Source organism: Ursus maritimus, unplaced genomic scaffold (assembly GCF_017311325.1).
Source record: "Ursus maritimus isolate PB19 unplaced genomic scaffold, ASM1731132v1 scaffold_10, whole genome shotgun sequence".
NCBI classification, from domain to species: Eukaryota; Metazoa; Chordata; class Mammalia; order Carnivora; family Ursidae; genus Ursus; species Ursus maritimus.
The window spans coordinates 28,776,482-28,797,582 of NW_024423344.1; the positions used below are offsets into that span (position 1 = coordinate 28,776,482).

At 38.6% G+C, this 21,101-nt stretch overlaps 1 protein-coding gene across 1 annotated transcript in view; it reads left to right on the top strand.

Moving 5' to 3' along the window:
• The first annotated feature begins 14,348 nt into the window (after positions 1–14,348).
• The window catches only part of VWA8 (von Willebrand factor A domain containing 8), a 336,899-nt gene continuing 330,146 nt past the window's right edge, over positions 14,349–21,101 (top strand). Inside the window, exon 1 of the mRNA XM_040623208.1 lies at positions 14,349–14,581. Within this exon, the coding sequence (XP_040479142.1) occupies positions 14,419–14,581 (163 nt within the window). The 5' untranslated portion in view covers positions 14,349–14,418. The remainder of the gene's footprint in view (positions 14,582–21,101) is intronic.

A 21,101-nucleotide genomic window follows, 5' to 3' on the forward strand; every position in this document is an offset into this window, starting at 1 on the left:
TTTTTGGAGCTGTCGCAATGACAAGAGACCATTCCGGGCAGAGACTATTCCTGGCACCGTCGTCAGGGACCAGGGATGCTAGATGATCTATAGTACACAAACGCTATCTTACTATAAAACTGTCCCACACAATTACCCAGTCTTCTGCTCATTCATGCCAGAAACCCACACAGACCTCTCTAAGCCTAGGCCCTATGTTTTAAATATAAATATTTTTATAATTTCATTGTACTGTTTATATACCTGCAGAAATATTAAATACAAAAACAAAGATTATTATACACTGAATTTTATTATGCAGTGATTATGGGCTGTGATTTAACATGACCCCTCTCCAGCAATCCTAAACTTCTAGCTAGGGGATGTGAAGCACACTGTGGTATTTCTGCTCTAATGGCCGTATCTCACTGGGTTTGTAAAAGGGTCTTAATAAATAGGGTAGACATTGAACAGGCTGATGTGGTTGAGTTTTGGGTCTGGGTCCCCGATCATTTTCCCCTCCTGCTCTAACTGTGCACACTAAGGAGGAGGAAATGGGATTCTTGTCTGTTGAGAACCTGAAATACGCGTAGGTGCTGCTGGATAACTAGCCTGGAATCCTCAGGTCACTAGCTCTCCATTTTATCGGCGAGGAAGCGAAGGCTTTAGTGAAGAGTAAAGTAGGCAGCCTGCGTGATCCTTCTCTCCTTACTCCTCCTTTTCACTCACATTTGAACTTTAAATGTTTTTGTTTCTCTTTTATGCAAAGTAATCACCTCTGCTCAAAGTGACGTCCTTCTTTTGTGGTTGCCCATATTCCCAAACACTGGTTTCCTTTGGGTAACAACCTTAAGTTAGCTTTGGCTCTTCTTTCTCTTTTGATCTTCAAAGATAATTAGCCACCTGGTAATTTCTCTTCCACAGCGGTTCTTGGGTTTAACGTGTTCTTCCTAACTGTCAAGTCCCTGGACACTTCGCATTTATATATGGGTAAGTCCTTTATCCCCTCTAAGCCTCGCTTTTCCCATTCGTGAAACAGAAATAACAGTGGCTGAAATGAAATCAGCGCTCAATAAAGCTTACTCAGGAAGCCAATGAGGAAAACAGGATTTACAACGAGGATGGAGCCTCCCTCTCCTCCCCTTCCTTTGCAGCCCCCGAAGGGGCTCTCTTCGGCCATTAACTGGTGTGCTGCAATCCAGCTCTGGCACCAACCACCCAGAGTTAGCCCAACCCACGAGTTGAAGGACACAGTCCACAGTATGACTATCCTCACTTCTGACCAACTGTCTACAAATCTGGAGGGTTTGCATGACCCCTCTGAGGTCTGGCAATTTGCTGGAATGACTCACAGATCTCAGGAAAGCACTATATTTCAGACTACGGTTTTATTATAAAGGATATAAATCAGGAACAGCCAAATGAAGAGACACATAGGATGAGGTCTGGGAGGATCCCAAGCAAACAGATTTCACGCCCTCTCCCTGTGGTACCAGGATGTATCTACCTCCCAGCACATCAATGTAGTCGCCAACCAGGAAGCTCTCTGTCCAGAGCTTTGGCCATGTGATTTGGTGACCAGAGTTTTTATAGGAGTTTTGATTCCATAACTAAACTCCATCTCTAGCGTCCCTCCCCTCCCAGGGGTCAGGAAGGTGGACTGATACCATGCGTTCAAAGCCCCAACCCTCTAATCATGTCAATGGTCTTTCCAGCATGACAGGCCCCCATCAAGCTATCTAGAGGCCCACCATGAGTTTCCCCATTAGCATAACTCAAGTGTGATCCAAGGGGCTCATGAGTAACAAAGACACTTCTATCCCTACCAGGAACCTGAGACAAAGACAAAATTCTTTATTGTATGACAGGCTCCAAAGCAAAATTTGAAAACCACTGCCCAACAGAGCACACTTTAAGCTTTTAAATATAATATAGCCTAAACAGATGGTAGATTCCATGAGGGCAGGGAAATGACTGATTTACTATTCCTCTAGTGAATTACACAGTGAGTAGCACACAGTGAATACTTCATAATGTTGTATGGCACTTTCCTTAAACTAATCATATGTTGTCTGTGACTTTTTTTCCTAGTTACTTCAAGCTCTAACATGTATTTTCCCTTCTCTGTATCTAGTATGTAAGCTCCTGGAGGCTAGATGCATTTGCATATTCTAAGGGTATGATAAATGCTTGTTAAACAAATTAATGTTTCCTTATTAATAATTATAATGCATGATGATAAAAGAATGATTTACTTCAAATGGTGCTGTAATTTAAAAGAAAACATATCACACATGATCTGGTCATAACACAAATAAGGCACAATGGTAATTTTAGATAATCATCTACAATTAAATTTGCAGGTCTTTAATGGAGAAAATAAAGGGTTAGGTTGTATGGAGATCAACAGTTTAGAAAAAGGGTCAAGGTTCACCTGTGTTCTAAGAGATAGTTCTTTCTTTTTCTTTTTCAGCTTTAGAGAGGTATAACTGATAAATAAGACTATGATATTCAAAGTGTACAGCATGATGATTTGTTATGTGTATACATTTTTAAGGATTCCTCTCAACTAATTCATTAATATATACATACATATGTATATATATACACATATGTGTGTGCATATATATATATATACATATATATATATACATATGCAGAGAGAGAGAGAATTACTTTTTGGTGAGAACATTCTCTTGGCAAATTTCAATATACAATTCAGTGTTATCAACTATAGTCACCATGTTATATGTGAGATCCTCAGACTTCATTCATCTTATAACTGAAAGTTTGTACTCTTTTACCAACTTCTCCCTATTTCCCCCATCCTCTAGCCACTCCTGGGTGGGACCTGTGTGACATTCTTCCAGGGATCTCCCAACTATCTTAATGCTAATACCTTGCTAGAGGGGAAAACAACCTTAATTTGACAATGGCAAGGTCTGGATATCTTATAGGTATCTTGTAGGTCCTCCTTAGCATATGAAAGTTCTTTTGAAACCTCCCTTTCCTTACTTCCCCCAATTCCTGAGTATATAACCACCACTCCTCAAGACTCTTTCTGCTCATGGGTCCTGTCCCTGTGCTTTAATAAACTGCCATTCTGCAACAAAGATGTCTCAAGAATTCTTTCTTGGTTGTCGCCTCCCAACCTCACCCCACCGAACCTCACTTATATTTCAAAACCACATCACCTGGCAACCACTTTTTTATTCCTAGTCTTTGAAGCTGTTATAAAATCTACATTTTATTAGTAGATACACCTGGTAATATTTCTATCATTTCAGGATGGTCAGTGTATTTGGTATGGAGTCATTCTAAATGATCAGGAACTACGCTATCTCTTCCATTCTTGCCTCCCACTCCAACTATAAATATAAATGACTTTATTATATCCACTTGGTTCTAGGAAAAATGATTTTTCCATAACATACTGTCCATATGCATACCTCTTTCCTCTTTGCTACCTATATGGACTGTTTTGCCCAAGACTAACCACTTCTGTTTCTTCTCTAGCCTGTTTACCATACTGTCTTTTGAAAATCTCCACTAAATAGTACTCATTAGTCAACTACTGTATCAGGCATAATCTCTTGACGTCTGGGCCATCAGTCTTAAAAAGGTAATGCCAGAGAATCTAGCAAAAGTGATAAAATCAGACACAAAGTGATTAAAATTAAGCATAAAAAACTAATAATCACTTCATACCCATTAAGAAGACTGCTATAAAAAAAAACAACAACAACAAAGAGGGGCACCTGGTGGCTCAGTCGGTTAAGCAACCGACTCTTGATTTCTGCTCAGGTCGTTTATCTCAGAGTTCTGGGATCGAGTCCTGTGTTGGGCTCTGTGTTCAGGGTGGAGTCTGCTCCCTCCCTCCGTTCCTCCCCGTGCTCTCTCTCTCTCTCCCTCAAATAAATAAATAAATAAATAAAATATTAAAACAAAACAAAGACAATGACAAGTTTTGGGAGGATGTGGAGAAACTGGAACCCTTGCACACTGTTGTGCACTGTCAGTGAGAATGTAACATGGTGCAACCTCTGTGGAAAACAGTATGGTGGCTCCTCAAAAAATTAAAAATACAATTACCATGTGGCTCAGAAATCCTACTCTGGGTATACCTCAAAAGAACTGAAAGCAGGGACTGGAAGAGAAATTTGTATACACATGTTCATAGCAGCATTGCTCATAATAGCCAAAAGGTGGAAGGAATCCAGGAGTCCAACAGGAGACATGTGGGTAAACAAAATGTGGTGGACACATACAAAGGGATTTTTTTTCCAAACTTGAAAAGGAAGTTCTGCAACACAAGTGTCCGTCCATAGATGGACGGATAAGGAAGAAGTGGTATACATATACAATGGAGTATTACTCAGCCAAAAAATAAATGAGATCTTGCCATTTGCAACAATATGGATGGACCTAGAGAATGTTACGTTAACTGAAATTAATCAGACAGAGTACCAGAGAGTAACACATAGAGATGTCCAATCCCTATATTATATACCTAAAACTAATGGAACATTGTGTATCAACTATACTTGAATTAAAAAAAATTTTTTTTAAAAAGAAACTGTACGTTGTTGCTGTTTTGCAAAAAAAAAAAAAAAAAAAAAAAATTAAAGAAGGAAATTCTGACCTATGCTACAAGATGGATGAACCTTGAGGACTTTAAGCTAAGTAATAAGAAAGAAGACAGATAACTGTGTCCTGAGATGCCCAGTTACTTGCTTAAACATTCTGGGCATGTGGGTGTGTCTGTGATGGTGTTTTCAAATGAGATTAACATTTGAATTGGCAGACTGAGTAAAGGAAATTGTCCTCCCTGATATGAGCAGCCTTCATCCACTGTGTTGAACGTCTACAAAGAATAAAAAGGAAGAGGGAACTCCAACTGCCTGATTCTTTGAGCTGGGACATCAGCCTTCTCCTGCCTTTGGACTCCAACAGACATCAGCTCTTTCTGGGTTGCAAGCCTGCCAGCTTTTAGAATGGAACCACACCATCAGCTCTCCTGGATCTTCAGCTTGCTGACTGCAGATCTTGGGACTTCTTGGCTTGCATAAAGGTGTGAGCTCATTCCTTTTAATACATTTCTCTGTATCTGAATCTATGTCTGTGTGTATATCTATGTATCCCGTTAGTTCTGATTCTCTGGAGAACCCTGGCTAATATACATGAGGTACCTAGAGTAGTCACATTCATAGAGACAGAAGGTAGAACCATGGTGGGCAGAGGCTGGGGAGTCATTGTTTAATGGGTACAGACTTCTGATTGTGCAAGATGAAAAGACTTCTGGGGATGGATGGAGGTGATGGTTGCACAACAATGTGAATGTACTTAATGCCCCAGAACTGAATACTTAAACATGGTTAAGATGGTAAGTTTTAGGTTATGTGCATTTTGCCACAATTTTTTAAAAAATTTAAAAATGTTAAAAAAAAAACAACTAATAGTCTCAACTATTAAACATACCAAAGTTGGCTGTGATGACTACCAAATGTAGCAGTGTGACTATCTGTGTTATTTACCAAACTCATTATGCATGGTTTGTGTTATGGAATCTGGTATTGGTGGGAGTAGCAATTATCAGCCTTTGCTAATTTTTTGAGACTTGCTGAGAATGTAGAAAAAAGAACATTTTCATTTATTCAAGAAATACTTAGTGAGCACTCACTCCGCCAGGTTGTGTGCTAGGCACTTGGGAGAAGCTGCTCAACCAGACAGCCCCCTGCAGCTTAGGACCCAATGAAGAAGAGAGACAATGAAAGGCATATAACAGTGCTTACAGGTTGTGATAAGGGCAATGAGATTAAAAATATGGAAGGAGGCCTACTTTGATAGGGAATCAGGAAGCTTCTCTGAGAAGTAGCATTTTAAGCCGAGACCCGAAACTGAGAAAGAACCAGTTACGGAAGAGAATTCTGGGTGGAGGGAGCAGCCAGAGTAAAAGCTCAATAATTCCTGGACTACTGAAGAAAGTGGTACTTATGCATGGTTGCATACCTTGAATGGTGCTGAATAAAGGGGACTTCCGTAAGGTTACAGAGTAATGACATAGGAGATAGGACGTTTTCGGCTATAAAATGAGAGGCTAATATTCTGTGATAACTAGATGCTTTTGAGGAAATATTTTAAGGATAAATCATGTACAAAAGAAAAAAATTCTATAAAATAAATAGAATAGTCCTTGAAAAAATGGGCACATGTTGCTTTTTATCAATTAATTGTATACACTACAGATTGACAATTTTAAAGGAATCTTATAGACAATCCTTTTAAATAGTGAAAATTGGTCTCTAATTTAGCTTCTTGATAAGCTTATATATGGTGAAATGGATTTATGGTTGTGGGGCTCAGATCAAATTCAGTGTTAGAACAACTGATAACAGGTATTAACTCAGAGTCAAAGGGTGGTGCTGGGAAAATGGTTTTCCAGAATGCTGGAAAGGGTGGAACTGAGACACGGGGGCTCACTCTGCTCTCCCTTGCTGGCCTTTGAGATGCAGGGATCAAAAGAGATTGACATAAATAGTTCCTTAGCTAGAAGTACATAGATTGATTACATTTTTCCTGAACAGGACTTGAATGTAATGAAAATTATGTTGTTACAAGAAATGTGCTTTCCACACTTGGCAACACCCTACCTACCTTGAGTGAGCAGTTGTGTTGGAAGGTTGTGCCTCCACTAGGGATTTTTGGGGGCCAAGGGATATACACATGTGTGGCCATCTTGCTTCTACCAAGATCTTTTCCCTTTGTTAATAAGCTGGGAGGTTGATGTGACTTGCACTTATAATCTATAGCTCATCACGTTTTCATGTATATAGAGAGGTACTGTAAAGTGATGGATACCAAGGACAGCCACATCTCTCAGCAAAGCCACTCCTGCAAGGCTTCTGGGGAAAAGCTGGCATCAGTCAGAACGCTTGTAACAAGAGCTAAGTCAAACTTACATGAAATAAATATTTATTTGCTCGCTGATGTCCAAGGGGGTGGTTCAGATTTGGCTGATTCAGAGTTCAAAATATATTGCCAGGACACTTTGTTTCTCTTTGTCTTAATCATTTGTTTTGCATTTCTCTTGTCACAGGCAGGCTCTCGCTGAATTATAGCAAATACGGCCTCAGCAGTTCTTGAATTACATGGGGGCTGTAATCACCTGTAATCTGAGTAAGTAAGAGTCCCTACACCTATAGCCATCCCTGATGAAATTCTCTGGTGCTGGGTCAAGCTCTGTGAGTCTGAGTCCTATGCCCAGCCCTCTGCCTGGTGAGGAGGGACCAGGTCTGGGAGATGCAGGTGCCCAAAGGAAAAGTGGTTACTCCCATTAGAAAAAGTAGAAGGGGAGTTCTGGCAGGCAAATATAACAGACTGTCTAGCACTGAAAGAAACCAAAAAATTGCTCTTTTGGAGGAAAAGGGACAGAAGACTCTTGTATCTCTCTCTCTCTCTCTCTCTCTCTCTCTCTCTCTCTGTGTGTGTGTGTGTGTATTCAAATATAACAAAGGCAACTTATCACAGTAATCAAGACTTCTAGACACCCCCGTACTGAATTTACATTTAATATCCACTTAAAATACTTCAAATTATCAAGTTGCCTAATGTCCAAAGCTTGCTTACTCAAATCATTAACATTTCCTGAATACCTACCGTGTGATCTGCTAGACCCTTTCCATTTATTATTGAATCCTCACAATACTCTATTAAGTATTATTTACATTTTACAGATGAGGATATTGAGGTTCGGAAAGGCTAAGTAATTTGCCCAACATCACACAACTGGAAATTAAGGGTGATTAGAGCCCGGATTTGCCTGGTTCCAAAGCCTATAGTTTTATTATTTCATGTTTATTCCTTAGTTCAATTTATTTGTTCACAAGGACTTGAGGACTGAGCTAGAGGGGAAATAATTACATAAGCGTATTGACGACCTACTGGAAAAGTATTAATATTCTTAATACGGAGAGAGCTCTTAAAATCAGAACAATATTTAAAAAAATCAGAACAATCATTCAAAAAATACATGCAAGAGTATTAGACTGATTAGTAACAAAAGTGCAGATGACTTTTGAACGTATGAATAAGTGTTCATCCTCACTGGTGATCAAAGGCATAAAAATTAAAATAACAAATGTCAGTTTGGAGGTACCAGATAGATAATGATTTTCTTTCTTTTCCTTTCTTCCCTCCCTCCCTCTTTCCTTCCTTTCTTCCTAATTTTAATTGTGTAGGGAAGGGATCGTGGAAGCAGAGGCCTTCGTACAAACTGGTGAGAGTAAATATTGGTACAATCCCTTTATTTTCCCCAAATCTAGCTTTTTAAGATTATTATGAGCAAATAGCAATACTCAGAAGCCCCCTCCCCATCTATCCATATCCCACAACTGTTTTCAACTCTTTAGCTGATTCTTGGTATTTATCTCAATTCTCAATATCTCTAACAACATGCTTATGTTGCTACTTTGTGAGTTTTCAATTTTAGGTGTTTTCTGAGTTTTCAGCTGTAAGCATTATCTACTGATTTTCGACTTTGGAAGATGGGAATTTAGCTCTGTCCTCACTAGTCACTATCCTCCTATCTTACTAATTCAGTTATATCATAATTTGGCTACCTTAACATTCAATGTTTATGTTATTATGACTACATAAATGCCAGTTAGAGCTGAGCCATATACTATACTGTACTTTACCTTTCCTGCACTTTCTGTTTTCCTTGAAATTAGTAATTTTCTTTTGTTTGTTTAGTCTTTCATGGGCTCACTATTAACCCATTAACTAGTGTTGTTTTCCATTTTCTTGACAATTTCTAGTGACTTTGATTTTCTTGAAGTCTCTTTGAACCCTCTGATCAGATCCTATGGAGACTGGTAGCCTTTGGCCTGCTGCACAGGTGTCTCTTCTGGCTTTCTCTTCCTGAGAAAAGGTGCATCAAAACACATTGTTTTTGAGATTTTTACATGTCTGAAAATGTCTCTTCTACCGTCACTCTTAATTGATAGTTTGGCTGGGTGTATAATTCTTGATAACAATTTTCTTTCAGAATTTTGAAGGCATTGCTTCATTGTCTTCTGGCTTCCACTATTGCTATAGCAGGCAAATTTCTCCCCAGGGGCAAATGTAATGTATAGAGAATATACTTCTTGCCCTTTAAATAAAAATAAAAAAAATATGCCATTTATGCATTCAATATTTCAACAAACTTAAATATTGTAACTCAGTGCCAAAGTAAAATAAGTTTTCTTATTGACATCTTTATTATGTTTTGATAAACAGGCACCTGGGGTTATATTGTCTCTCTCTTTTCCCTTTGGCTATGACTTTGGAAGTCCAATGCTATTCTGATACTTAATTCTTGATGTAAAGCTTGACGTTCTCCCTGAAAGCTTGCAAATATTGTTGGGTTTTGTTGTTGTTGTTGTTGTTGCTGTCAGTTTGCTGAAATTTCACGAACAACTTCCTTGGGCTAAGTCTTTTTAATCTGAACACTTGATTCCTTCATTTCTGGGGAATTTTTTTCAATTTTGATGATTTCCTTCCCTGTTCATTTTGTCCTCTACTTCAGGAACTCCTGAACTCATTCATTAGAACTCCTGGACTGATCTTTTAATTTTTAAACTTTCTTTTCCTTTTCTTAGTATTTCTGTTCATTTTTCTGGGAGACTAATGCAACTTTATTTTCCAATCTTTCTCTTGAGTTCATTTTATTTCTGCCACAAAAATTAGTCTTTACACATACCTATTTTTTTGATGTATTTCTTATCTTTGTTTTTCATGTCATTAATTTTTATTTGTCTTTAGTATTCCTTCTTTCAACTTCCTTTGGATTTAATGCTATTCTTTTTTATACTTAAGTTGAAAGATTAGTCCATTAATTTTTAGCCTCTAAGCACAGTAAAGCTTTAGATTCACATCACAGGATTTAACTGGAGGCATTTTCATTATTGTTCAGTTCCAAGTGTTTTCTAATTTTATTTTCTTCTTTGACCCATTAGTGTACAGAAGCATATCTGTTTTTTAAAAATGTCATAAAATTGATTCCTTGCTTAATTGCATTAAGATCCAAAATTGTGTTCTGTTCTTTGCTTTTTGTTGAAACTTGCTTTATGGCCTTTAACATAACTCATTTCTAATGTTCTATTTGTTCTTGCAGATAGTGTGCACTCTCCAATTTATGCTTGCTATTTTTTGGTATGTTAAATAAAACTTGTTAACTGTGCTGTGCAAATATCCTATATATTTACTGAGTCAACTTAAACTTATTGGCTTACATTTTCTTGATAACAAGCAAATACTTGTATATTCAGGTGTCAAACCCATCTGAGTTTCAGGTAGAAGTCACAATTTCTTAAAGAAAAAAACATTCTACCTAGAATCAAGCAGATAGATGTGATGTCTTATTGTCCACCTCAGCAATTTTTTCTCCTACTCTCCCATTTAGCTAATTCTGTAGCCTGGCTTTATGCTGGGGTCTTCAATCCAACTCCCTGTACTGTGTGTCACCTATAGCTATAGGAACCCACGAGAGATGTTTTCAGGGCATCCAGCACCTTTGGTGATTCCTAATCTTCCAGACTCTTCCCCCAGCTTTATTCCTGGATCTAGAAAATTTTCTCTACGTTCTTATAAGCTTACTAATTCATTTTAAGTGCTGTTTTAAAATATTTTATCCAGCATTATTGAGTATTTTGTGTGTGTGATGGTGTTCTTCCAGTGTATATTTCTTACCTTACTCATCTCTCTCAACTTCTCATTCTTGCTCCCTCTTATTTCATAAAGGCTATGTATTCTTGCATTCTTAACCATGGCAAGCAGCATTTTTCCCCTTCATCACTGTAATGAAGTGATTTACCTACCTTCTGAATTGCCATGCTATTTTATTTTCCTTGTCTCACAGTATTTTTAAAATGGATCCCATTTTCCTCCTTTTTCCTAATTTTTGGATATAGAATATTTCATTGATCCTGACCTGGTCTTTGTCAGCAGACAGACTGGTCGAATTGTCTTTGGCCCTCTTGTCTGTCCACTTGTGTGCTGGTCAAATTCCCTTCATAGATCTTAAGATCTAGCAGGCTTTGGCTCTTGTGGTTCCTTTGGGTTCCTTCTCATAACTCTGAATAGATGGAGCTCAAGAAAACCTACAGTTCACGGTGTTCTCAAGGCTGCTATTCCTGTCATGTCCTTTTCCAAGAACATGATACAAAGTGGCCGTCATCTGTTCTCTTCTTTCCTCTTTTCTCCAATTCCCTGCTCACTTTTTATTTTATTTTATTATTTTATTTTGATTGCTTGTAGATAAGGGGAGAGTACTTACAAATTGTTTTAGAAGAAGTGTTGAAGAGGATGAATAGGTGGGGCAGCTTCAGCAGCAAAACAGAACAATGGAGAGAATTGTTACCTAGTTTTGTGACTAAACTGTGCGGCATGCAGGTGATCTCCTGCAGGTATTGCTAAAAATGCATATTCTTGGGCCTTTTCAGACCTACTCAGGGTGGGGGTGGGGAGTGAAGCCCGAGAATCTATATTTTAACAATTCTCTAGATGATCGGGTGCACACTGAATTCTGGGAACCACTATGATTTCTTAAGAAGGCAAACAGTAAAGAGGGATGAAGCACTTACCTTTTTAAAACTGGCATAACAGGGATGGATTATTAGTTGAATTTCCCATCCAATTACATTAACATGGTAGAAAAAATATTCCTTCTGGACTCTGGAAAAAAGAGTAACAATCAATACCAGTTTTTGGTAGTGTGGTTTTTTAAAAAGTATATGAGTAGTTATTTTAGTGAGAATTTGAGGGAAAATGCACAGTGGTTGTGATAGACATCTTTTAAAACCAAAGACCTCTGGTTTATCTTTCGACCATTGCTGAGGTCTACTTTTTCCAATTCAGACTCATTGCCACCAACAGGGGTTCATTATTGCAAGCAGAGACTATTTTAACCGCCACATAGCTAGAACTTGAAGCTTCCTTTCTTCCTTACTCAGTTCATAATTCACGTCACATATAAAACATGATCAAAACATCCAGTGGCTACCCGGTCTGCCTAGACAATGAAGTCCAACTTTCCAACTTCATCCAGCCATTCAAGATTCGTCATTGTATAATCTTTTCTTCCCTCCCCTGTTCTCCTAAGATTATGCCCTTCTCACCTGGCTGGTCTCATCGTCCCTGTCAGGATTTGCTTGTCAGGACTCTAAGCTTCTGCTCACACTCTATACCCACTTCTTTGCTTGTCCAAATCTAAACTGGTGTTCAAAGTAAAGCTCAGGTGTTACCTTTTCTCTGGCTCAAATTTTCCCTTCACAGTGCAGATCTGTCACTAAAATAGCTTCATTTTCCCATTTCCTAGAGGATAACAAACTCTTTCACCTCACATACACCATGGCTCCAATTTCTCTTTCCAGTCTTATCCCTACAAACTTTATGTACTTGACCTCCAGACACAGTGAATCTTTCTCTGATTCTCAGTCTGGCCATGTATGTCCAGCTTTCCGTACCTTTGTACATGCTCTTCCCTCTGCCATATATGACTTGCCCTTTTCTCCACTTGAAAAACTCTCAAATATCCTTCAAGACCCATTTTAAACATTAAATTCTCTGGGAAACCTCACTGATATCTCTCCCTGGAGAAGCATGTCACCCCAGAGTATCTTGAGTCTAAATATCCTAAACATGGATCTCATTGTATTGTAATTTGTCATTCGTAGGTCTGTCTTTTGTACTGGATGTGGGCCCATTGCTACACAGTACCCAGCAGGGTACTGTTTATCCAACAGTTGTTTGAAAAATGTTGCTGAATGACTGAACGCTGTAACCTGTATTGATTTCCCCATTGTCTCAACTCCTGAGCTCTTGGTGCTTACATAAGTCATTTTGCTCAGTTTCCTCAGATTATTTTCCTACTGTCTCAAGTGTGTGCCGGATTCCAGCAAGATTACATAGCAATGTCCTGATCAAGACTTCACTTTTCCAGTCTCGGTGTCTTCACCTGTAAAATAGAGAATAATAATAGTGCCTCAAAGTGTGAAATGAAATGTTGCACTGCAGGGTTTAGCACAAGGCCTGGCACATAATATAAACTCCAAGGGGGACAAAACTTTCATACACTGTTACATCTTGCATTTCTGTCATTCCCCCCTAGCAGTCACATAGGGCAGTAGTGAAGATTTTATGAGAACATACCCGTGAAACCATGTTGTAATGCACTAGACAAACATTTACGTTTGTTTTCACTGGGTTCTAACTAGCTTAGAAGCCTGCTTCAGCCTTCACCCCTTAGGTCCTCAGCAAGACGCACAAAGCCATATTCAGCTCAGCTTTTCTTTTACAGCCTCCTATCACCTCTCAGCACCTGTCACAGGATTATGACATAGTAAATGCTCCATACAAAGGTGGTGACTGCTCCAGAACTACCAAGGCCTCTAGCTGCAAGTGCAGCCTTCTGCATTCTTTTCTGTGTGCTGTTTGTTTTGTATTCTTTCATTTAAACACTTTGCCTTGGTCAATTCACTGCAGACATTTTGGAGATGCTGTATATTTATATTAGGCTTGGTTTGCTTTGTGGTAGGACCTCTTCCTCCTTTGGCATGTATGCCAGGGAGGCAGCTTTAGCCAGTGTTCTTTTTTCTCTTACTAAAGACGTAAGTTATATTTATATAACTCTTCCACTGCAGAAAGACTGAACAAGTGCTTGATTTGGGTCCTTTCTGACATTTTGGCAATTTGTGTATATCACTAAGACCTGACTTTTGCGTTTAGAATATAAGACGTTATAATACACATATAGGAAAAAAAGATAAAGGATAAGGCTTTCAAATACTGTATGGAAACACAGGTAGGGTTACAATGAATCCTAATAGGTAAAAGTTCCCACAATTTCGAGGGTACTACGCAATTTCTGAAAAGGATTTGAAGCAACGTACAGGGAAAGCTCAACAGAATACGAATGGGCCATTAACCAGGAACCGAAGACTTGCATCTGAAGAGTTATCCCATTAAATGCTCCCGAAACCCTTAGGCACTTCCTGAACTCAGAGTTTACGGGACTACCGGGGAACGTGGAGGGCGGCCTGGCGAATCCAGGTGAACCCACGCAGGTGCGAGCGAGGCCAGCACGGGAGCCCAAGCTCCGCAGCTCCGCCGCTCGAGAACCCGGGCACCGGGCCCCGCTCAGTGCTCCGCCGCGCCTGCTCGGCGGTCGGCCCCCGGCGGCCGGTCCAGGCTTTCGCGGCTCGTGCTCCGCAGGATCCCTCCGCCCGCGTGGTCCCGGCTGGCCGGACACCGCCGAGCCCGCAGCGCCGGGGGAAGGAGTTTCCGGCGGACTCGGCGCGGTGCCGCTTCCTGTCCCTCTCGCCGCGCCCCCTCACGCTGCCTGTCCCGGACGCGGCTCGCGTGGGACCCGCTGCCCGGCCCCGCGACACCTCCAGGGCCATGCAGTCCCGGCTTCTGCTCCTCGGGGCGCCTGGCGGCCAGGGCGGCCCGGCGGCTCGGCGCGTGCGGCTGCTCCTGCGACAGGTGGTGCGGGGCAGGCCCGGCGGCGACCAGCGGTGGTCGGAGGTCAGACTGCTGCATGCCGGGGCGGGGGCCGACACAGGTAACCCCGGGACAACCCCTGCGGTCTGTGCGGGGGAGCCCTGCGCCCCTCTGCACCCCGCTCCCTGCTGCGCCGCTTGGGAAGGAGCGCTGCGCCGGAAGCCAAGACTGAGAGGTTCTAGCCCCAGTCTCGCGGCTACGTGCTGGGTAACGCGGAACCAAGCGCTTGCACTCTCTGGGCCTCATTCTGTAGCCCGCGGGAGCTTCCCTAAGGTTTCTGATGACCTGGAATAGTGCCTTCCTCTTCCCTCACTGCTGCTTTTACCCCCAGGATGCTGATTTGTATTACAGTACTCGCTGGGGTTAATGCAGCAGCTCTCGGGAGAATTGTTGAAACCTGGACTTGACCTTGCCCTCAAGGGCCTGGAAGCCGAGCTGGTCACGTTCCAGCCAGGGCTAGTGGTGGCTTAGAAGTGTGCATTCTCATCAGGGATCCCATCGTTACAGTGTTTTAAATGTATACACAAGCCTTTCTGATTTTTCCAGGGGTTTTCCTTTCTCCCAGTGCTCACATCTTACTAGAGCTGAAAATCACAACTTAATTTTAAAACTCACGACTGTACAGTTGAGTAATTGAGACCCAGAAGGGAAAAGTGACTTGAAGGAAATCACACAGCTAACCAGTGACTGCTTTAGAAACACGTGCTCTTATTCTTAAGCTCAGTTTTTTCGTTTTTTTTTTTTGTTTTTTTTTTTTGCTTTGTTTTGTTTGTTTGGATCTACCAGAGCTGGTTTTAGGAATCTTTTGTTGTTGTTGTTGTTGCTATTATTATTCGTTGGAATTAGAGCATTTGTGCTCCTTAAGGGGAGGGGTGTATGTTGTTCTGCTCTTGAATGGCAGAATGATTCTAAGCAAGATGTTGTTAGTGTCATTGTTGCTTAGAATAATGGAGGTTTTTACTATCAAGTTGCAGGTTTCATTGTTCTTTTGCAATTCCGCCCCAATACTTTTCCTCGTCAGGAAGTTTAGGTCCCATACATTTCATTCATTCATTCATTCATTCATTCATTCATTCATTCATTCAACAAATGTTTTTTTCTTTCTCCTGTGTAGAGTTGTGATTTCAAATTTTGCCCCTTTATCAGTTATTGTGTCTTCCAGGGTGTTTGTTTATATGTTAGACGTTTTTGTTTGTTTGTTGCTTCTTTGTCCTAGAAAGCAGAGAGGACAAGGGTAGAAGTGCAGCATAATCTATAACTTGGGCTTTGGAGTGAAACAAACAGGTTGGCGTTAAAAAAATGGGTTAGAGTCCATTTTTGCATTGTCTGGATATGGAGACTTGAGGGTGGGTTACTTAATTTTGTGTCCCAGTTTTCTTTTCTTTTTTAATTATGTTCAGTTAGACAACATATAGTACATCATCAGTTTTTGATGTAGGGTTTAATGATTCATTAGTTGTGTTTAGCACCCAGGGCTCATCACACAGCAGGTGTCCCAGTTTCCTTGACTGTAAAATGAGGATAAGGAGAGTGTATTTGATAGGATTGTTGTGATTTACTTAGTTTGTATGATTCCTGCCACATATTAATGTTCAATAAAGTTAACTTCTTTATAATTCTTAGAATATGTATTTTCAGCCATACGAGAGTTATTCTGGTTCCTTGGCTTTAGATGAAATGAAACCAGTTACTTTAGGTCTAGAACTGTCAGAACTAGCTGGGTAGGCATATGGAAAAAAGTTAATTGAGATGAACTTAGAAAAATTGTACATGAATGATACATGTTGATTATAAAAACATTAAAAATGTCCTCAAAATGATGTCCGGCAAATCAAAGTATAGTGTTTGTTTCAAATGTGAAGCTTATGAATACGTTATAGACAACATATTAACTTCTTAGACTCAGTTACTGACCCTAGCAGGATCAGACCACAAGGAATAAATTGTGCTAAACCTATTTGCTTTGCTGTTGCAAGGTTGAAGGTAGGAGGATGGTGGATAAATGCAGCTGGAACCTCACCAGAGATATGGACTCTTATTAAGAACAGTTGAGAGCCAAGTAAACAGGATGCCTCCTGGCTCTTGGCTACCCTGGGACATAATGTTGGCCATCAAGATTGGAGTGTCTGTTTGAACCAGAGGTCATACACAGATAAAATAAAACCACAAATAGCACTATGCTGTAATGAGTTACAGTTTAGGTTGGAAAGATGCTCCCAGCTGCATACACACATATGACCAGTAACTCATCTCTCTGCATGTAATTGACCTTGCTTGCTAGTAGTTTCGAGAAAAGAGCAACAAGGTACATGAACAGTAGATCACATTATATACTGTTCTTATCTTTCCTGGATTGTATGTATGTCTTATTTGTCTTTATATTTCTTTTGGTGCCTGTCAACATTTTCTACCTAATAAGCACTCAGTAGCTTATAATGCAAAATTCATCTTTATGACTTAGTGTATGAAATAAATTTGTTTAAAGGAATATTTAAAAATACTTTTTGTACAAGAAATTTGTGTTCATTGTAGAAAAGTGGAATACAAATCCCCTAAGACCTAATTCTCCTATGCAAAGTCTTTAACTGTCAACTTTTTGATGTTAATATTAGCAGATTTTGTAAAATACATATAATATTTGTGTAAATACACATTTCTTTTTTAAAAGTGGGATCATGTATATTTTATAATTTATTCTCACTTAGCCATTATTGTTAACATATTAACAAAGTATTAATATTGCTATACATGATTATTTTAAGTAGATATTAAGCCCATGTATTTATCCATATAATTTATTTTACCAGTTTCCCATTCTTAGACATTCAGGTTGTCTATTTTTATTTTTATTTTTTTAAAAGTAATCTCTGCATCCAATGTGGGGCTTGAACTCACGACCCCGAGATCAGGAGTCAGATGCCCTACAGACTGAGCCAGCCAGGTGCCACAGGTTGTCTGTTTTTAAGTATATGAAAACTGCAATAGACATCCATCCATGATGCATTTTTTGTGATTTTAAGATTTTATTCCTGGGCTACAATAGAATTAATGACTTTGGGGAGGAGAACTAGAGAACTCCTGCTTCAACTGAGAATACAGTGAAAGGGAAAAACTACACTATGATTCAGGTCTTAGCTCTGTATTTACTAGGAATTGAACTTTGGGGAAATTATTAACCAGTCTGAACCTGCAGCAGGCTATTGTGACTCTTGAGGACATTGTGACCCTTGTATATTAAAGAATTTAGCAGTAAAATCCCCAAACAGTTGTTACCTAATAAATCATTGGGAAGACCTGTATTAGGAACATGCAGACTAACCTGGAATTTGCTGATGTATTTGGTTTTCTCCTGGGTCTAAGTTTTGTATTAAAAAAAAAAAATGGTGACACTAAATCAGTGGTTCTTAACCAAGAGTGATTTCCTTTCCTCAGGGGAAAACGTGCGTAGAAAAACATGGTTCACATAGGTGAGAGGTCCAATGGTTGCAGGCTAGATACAGGACATTCAAATATTTTTAGGGCTTGGGTTCTCTGTGCCTTTCCCCATGGTTCCCCCACTTTCCACTCTCCATTTGTTGGATTGGCTTTTTGCTGTATTGTTTTCAACAACTGCCAGGATTTCTTCAAGTGGTGGCAGCAATAGCCCTACTGACAGCCCCAGATTTTGATTGTCCTTACAGTGCACACTGTTGGAAGAGAGAACATCTTTCCTGTGAGCTCTGACAAAAATCCATGTGAGAACAATTATTGGCCAACCTTGGATCGTGTGCCTAAACCAATCATTGTGGCTAGATGGTGGAATGTTCTGGCAAGGGTTGTGCAGGATACTTACTTCTGGAGGTTTTGGTGCAGGGGTAAGGGGTGGGATGAGTGGTACTCTACCCAAACCAAATGGGATAGGTTTCGCCATTGGAGAGAGGGATTCTTTGTCAAACGGGTAAAGAATATTGAACAGGTAAAAGAAAACAGCTGTCTGCTAAAAATCAAGTGCATAATATCCAAAGGGGTTTGTATAAGAATAAGGTTATTTAAAAGATACTACTAATTATTGATTGACTGTAGAAATTATTTTCCTACAAACCTTTGGGAACTTCCTTTAAATTAGGATCATTGCAAGAGATAAAAGCAAAGACTCTAAAAGCCTTAAATATAATTTTATTTGGGAGGTTTTGTCTTTTGGATCCTTTTCAGGGCTTTTAATTTTCAAGTCCGTTCTTTCCGTGCCTGAATAAAATATATATCACTTTATTGGTAGTAATATTTGTGTGACTGTGCTATACAGGGATATAGGTTAATCTGAGTTATGTGTGGTTGTTTTTTTGCATTATTTGTAATAATAAATGTAATTAAATGTTCAGCATATTCTATAACAATCTGCACTTGTTAATTCCTTCTAGTTATTCTAATAATGTCTATTATCTTATTAACTAAAATCTGTTTAAAAATGATTGCATTTAACCAAAGTAGTGTATTTGAGGAAAGTATACATTAGTTTCTTCTGCCTAAATTATGTTACCTCTTGTGTTATGATAAGTATCTTCATTTCCCTCTAGATTAATGCTTACACGACTTCATTTAAATGAATTCTTTACAAATGACTTGATTTCTGAGCATTTTGAAAGATAGGCTGCTCTCAAAGAATACGGAAAATCAATGAACCAGGACTTAAAACAATACTCAATTAAGAAAACAGTATTTAATTAAAAGCTATAACCATTCATTCATATGTTCACTTATCAAACATTTATTGAACACCTGCTTGGTTTCAGATATTATTTTTGGCACGACGAGTACAAAGGTGATTAAAACCTAGGCCCTGCCCACAGAATGCTATGGTCTTTCAGACTTTGAAAAGAGATCTTCAAAACATTTTTCTCACTTATCTCCTAAAAGGATTTTGCAAATATGTATCCCTTTGTATATTTTGAAGTTCATATCTAGAAATTTTCCCTATAAGAATAAATAGTTGCAGAGTTTGTGTTTCCAGTGTGTTGTAAATATTGACATTTAAAACAAAAGTTGCTAACAAAGTGTATCTTTTAAATGGAATCAGAATATCCTAGTAATTTGTTAGCCACTATCTCTGTTTTGAAAAATAGATAAAAAGCTCTTATTTAACTGTCAGAAAGTTTACATTATTTTTTTATCTCCTTGAGTTTGTATTTCAATTATACTTACTCCTCATAATTTTATCTTAATATTTTTTCTTGAAATGTTTTGTCTTTATCATATTTTTCTGCAACAAAAAATGGCTCATGTTAGTACATGTCTATTGCAATTATTAAGGCACAGTTGTTCAAAGGAATATCAATATGTTTCAAATTTCTAAAAAAAACCTAAAATTTTGTGGAAACATCCTGTTAGTAATATGAGTGGTGCTTTCCCCCAGTTAAATATTAATTAGTGTAATTAATAGTCCTTAATTGAATATTAATCATTGCTACAATGTAAACAATTTCGATATACCAATATCACTCAATTCTTTGTAGAGTTTTTAGTTATGAGCCAAAATAATATATTGATTAATTATCAAAAATGTTATTTTTAGTGATCTGTCAACTGACAACTTGATTATAGCCTTTTCAGTTTTGTTCATAGCAAAGAATCAGAAACCACTTGACCAGTGCAAGCAGAGTCGCTGACCTAGCCAGTATCACTCTTGCCTCCGTTTCTGGGAGGTTCACTAAAAAGCCTTTTCCAAAATTTATTAAATGGCTATGGTCATTTCCTCACAAAGAGGCTGCTTGTTTAGTCTAATGTACTCAGAGTTGATAAAATTAACCCTTCATTCAGCATACCTTTGCCAATACAGTGTGTTTTTTTTTTTTGAGAAAATGCTTCTATCACGTGTTGGAATACTTTTTCATCAAATTTTAGTTTTCATAATTAAAAAAGATAATCTGTAACTATCAATTCAAACAGCTAAATTAGACATTCTGACAGAGAAAAAGTATTTTTCTTTTCAATTCGAATGACTGTTAATATATATTTTAAGAAATGTTTTAAAAGCCACTGGAAGGTGAATTACTGTCCACATTTTATAGGCTTGATTACTAAATGCGATAAAGACAAGAATAAAGGAATCTAGTGGTTACATATTTAAATTACCTATTTCATAATGTATGGTCATGCAGTTTTGTTCTTTAATATAGTTTATAATAAGTAATGTAATAGCAGGTAAAGTTATTTATGTAATGGAGACTACAGTAGAAGGCATGGTATTGTTCTATTAAATGTGTAGTGAACTTTGTTTATGGGCTTTAGAGAATAATTAAAGTCCTGTGTAAAAATCAGAAATAAATTCATCTGTTTGTTTAGATCTCATGATCAAACTTTTGACATTGTATTTAGTGAAATGAAACTAACCGGTTCAGAAGCTAGTATAGAACATTTTCATAGTAAGAGTTAGAAAACAGCCATTTCATAAGATGAGGAATGACCATAATTGGAATGAATATTTCATGATGACATTTGAGAATAAATTTTTAACTACCTTTTTGAAAGATAAACATCTGATCAGAAAGAAACATTTCAAAGTTTTCCCTGTGGTTTCTATCCAGGGTATTGTGAAAATTTCGGTA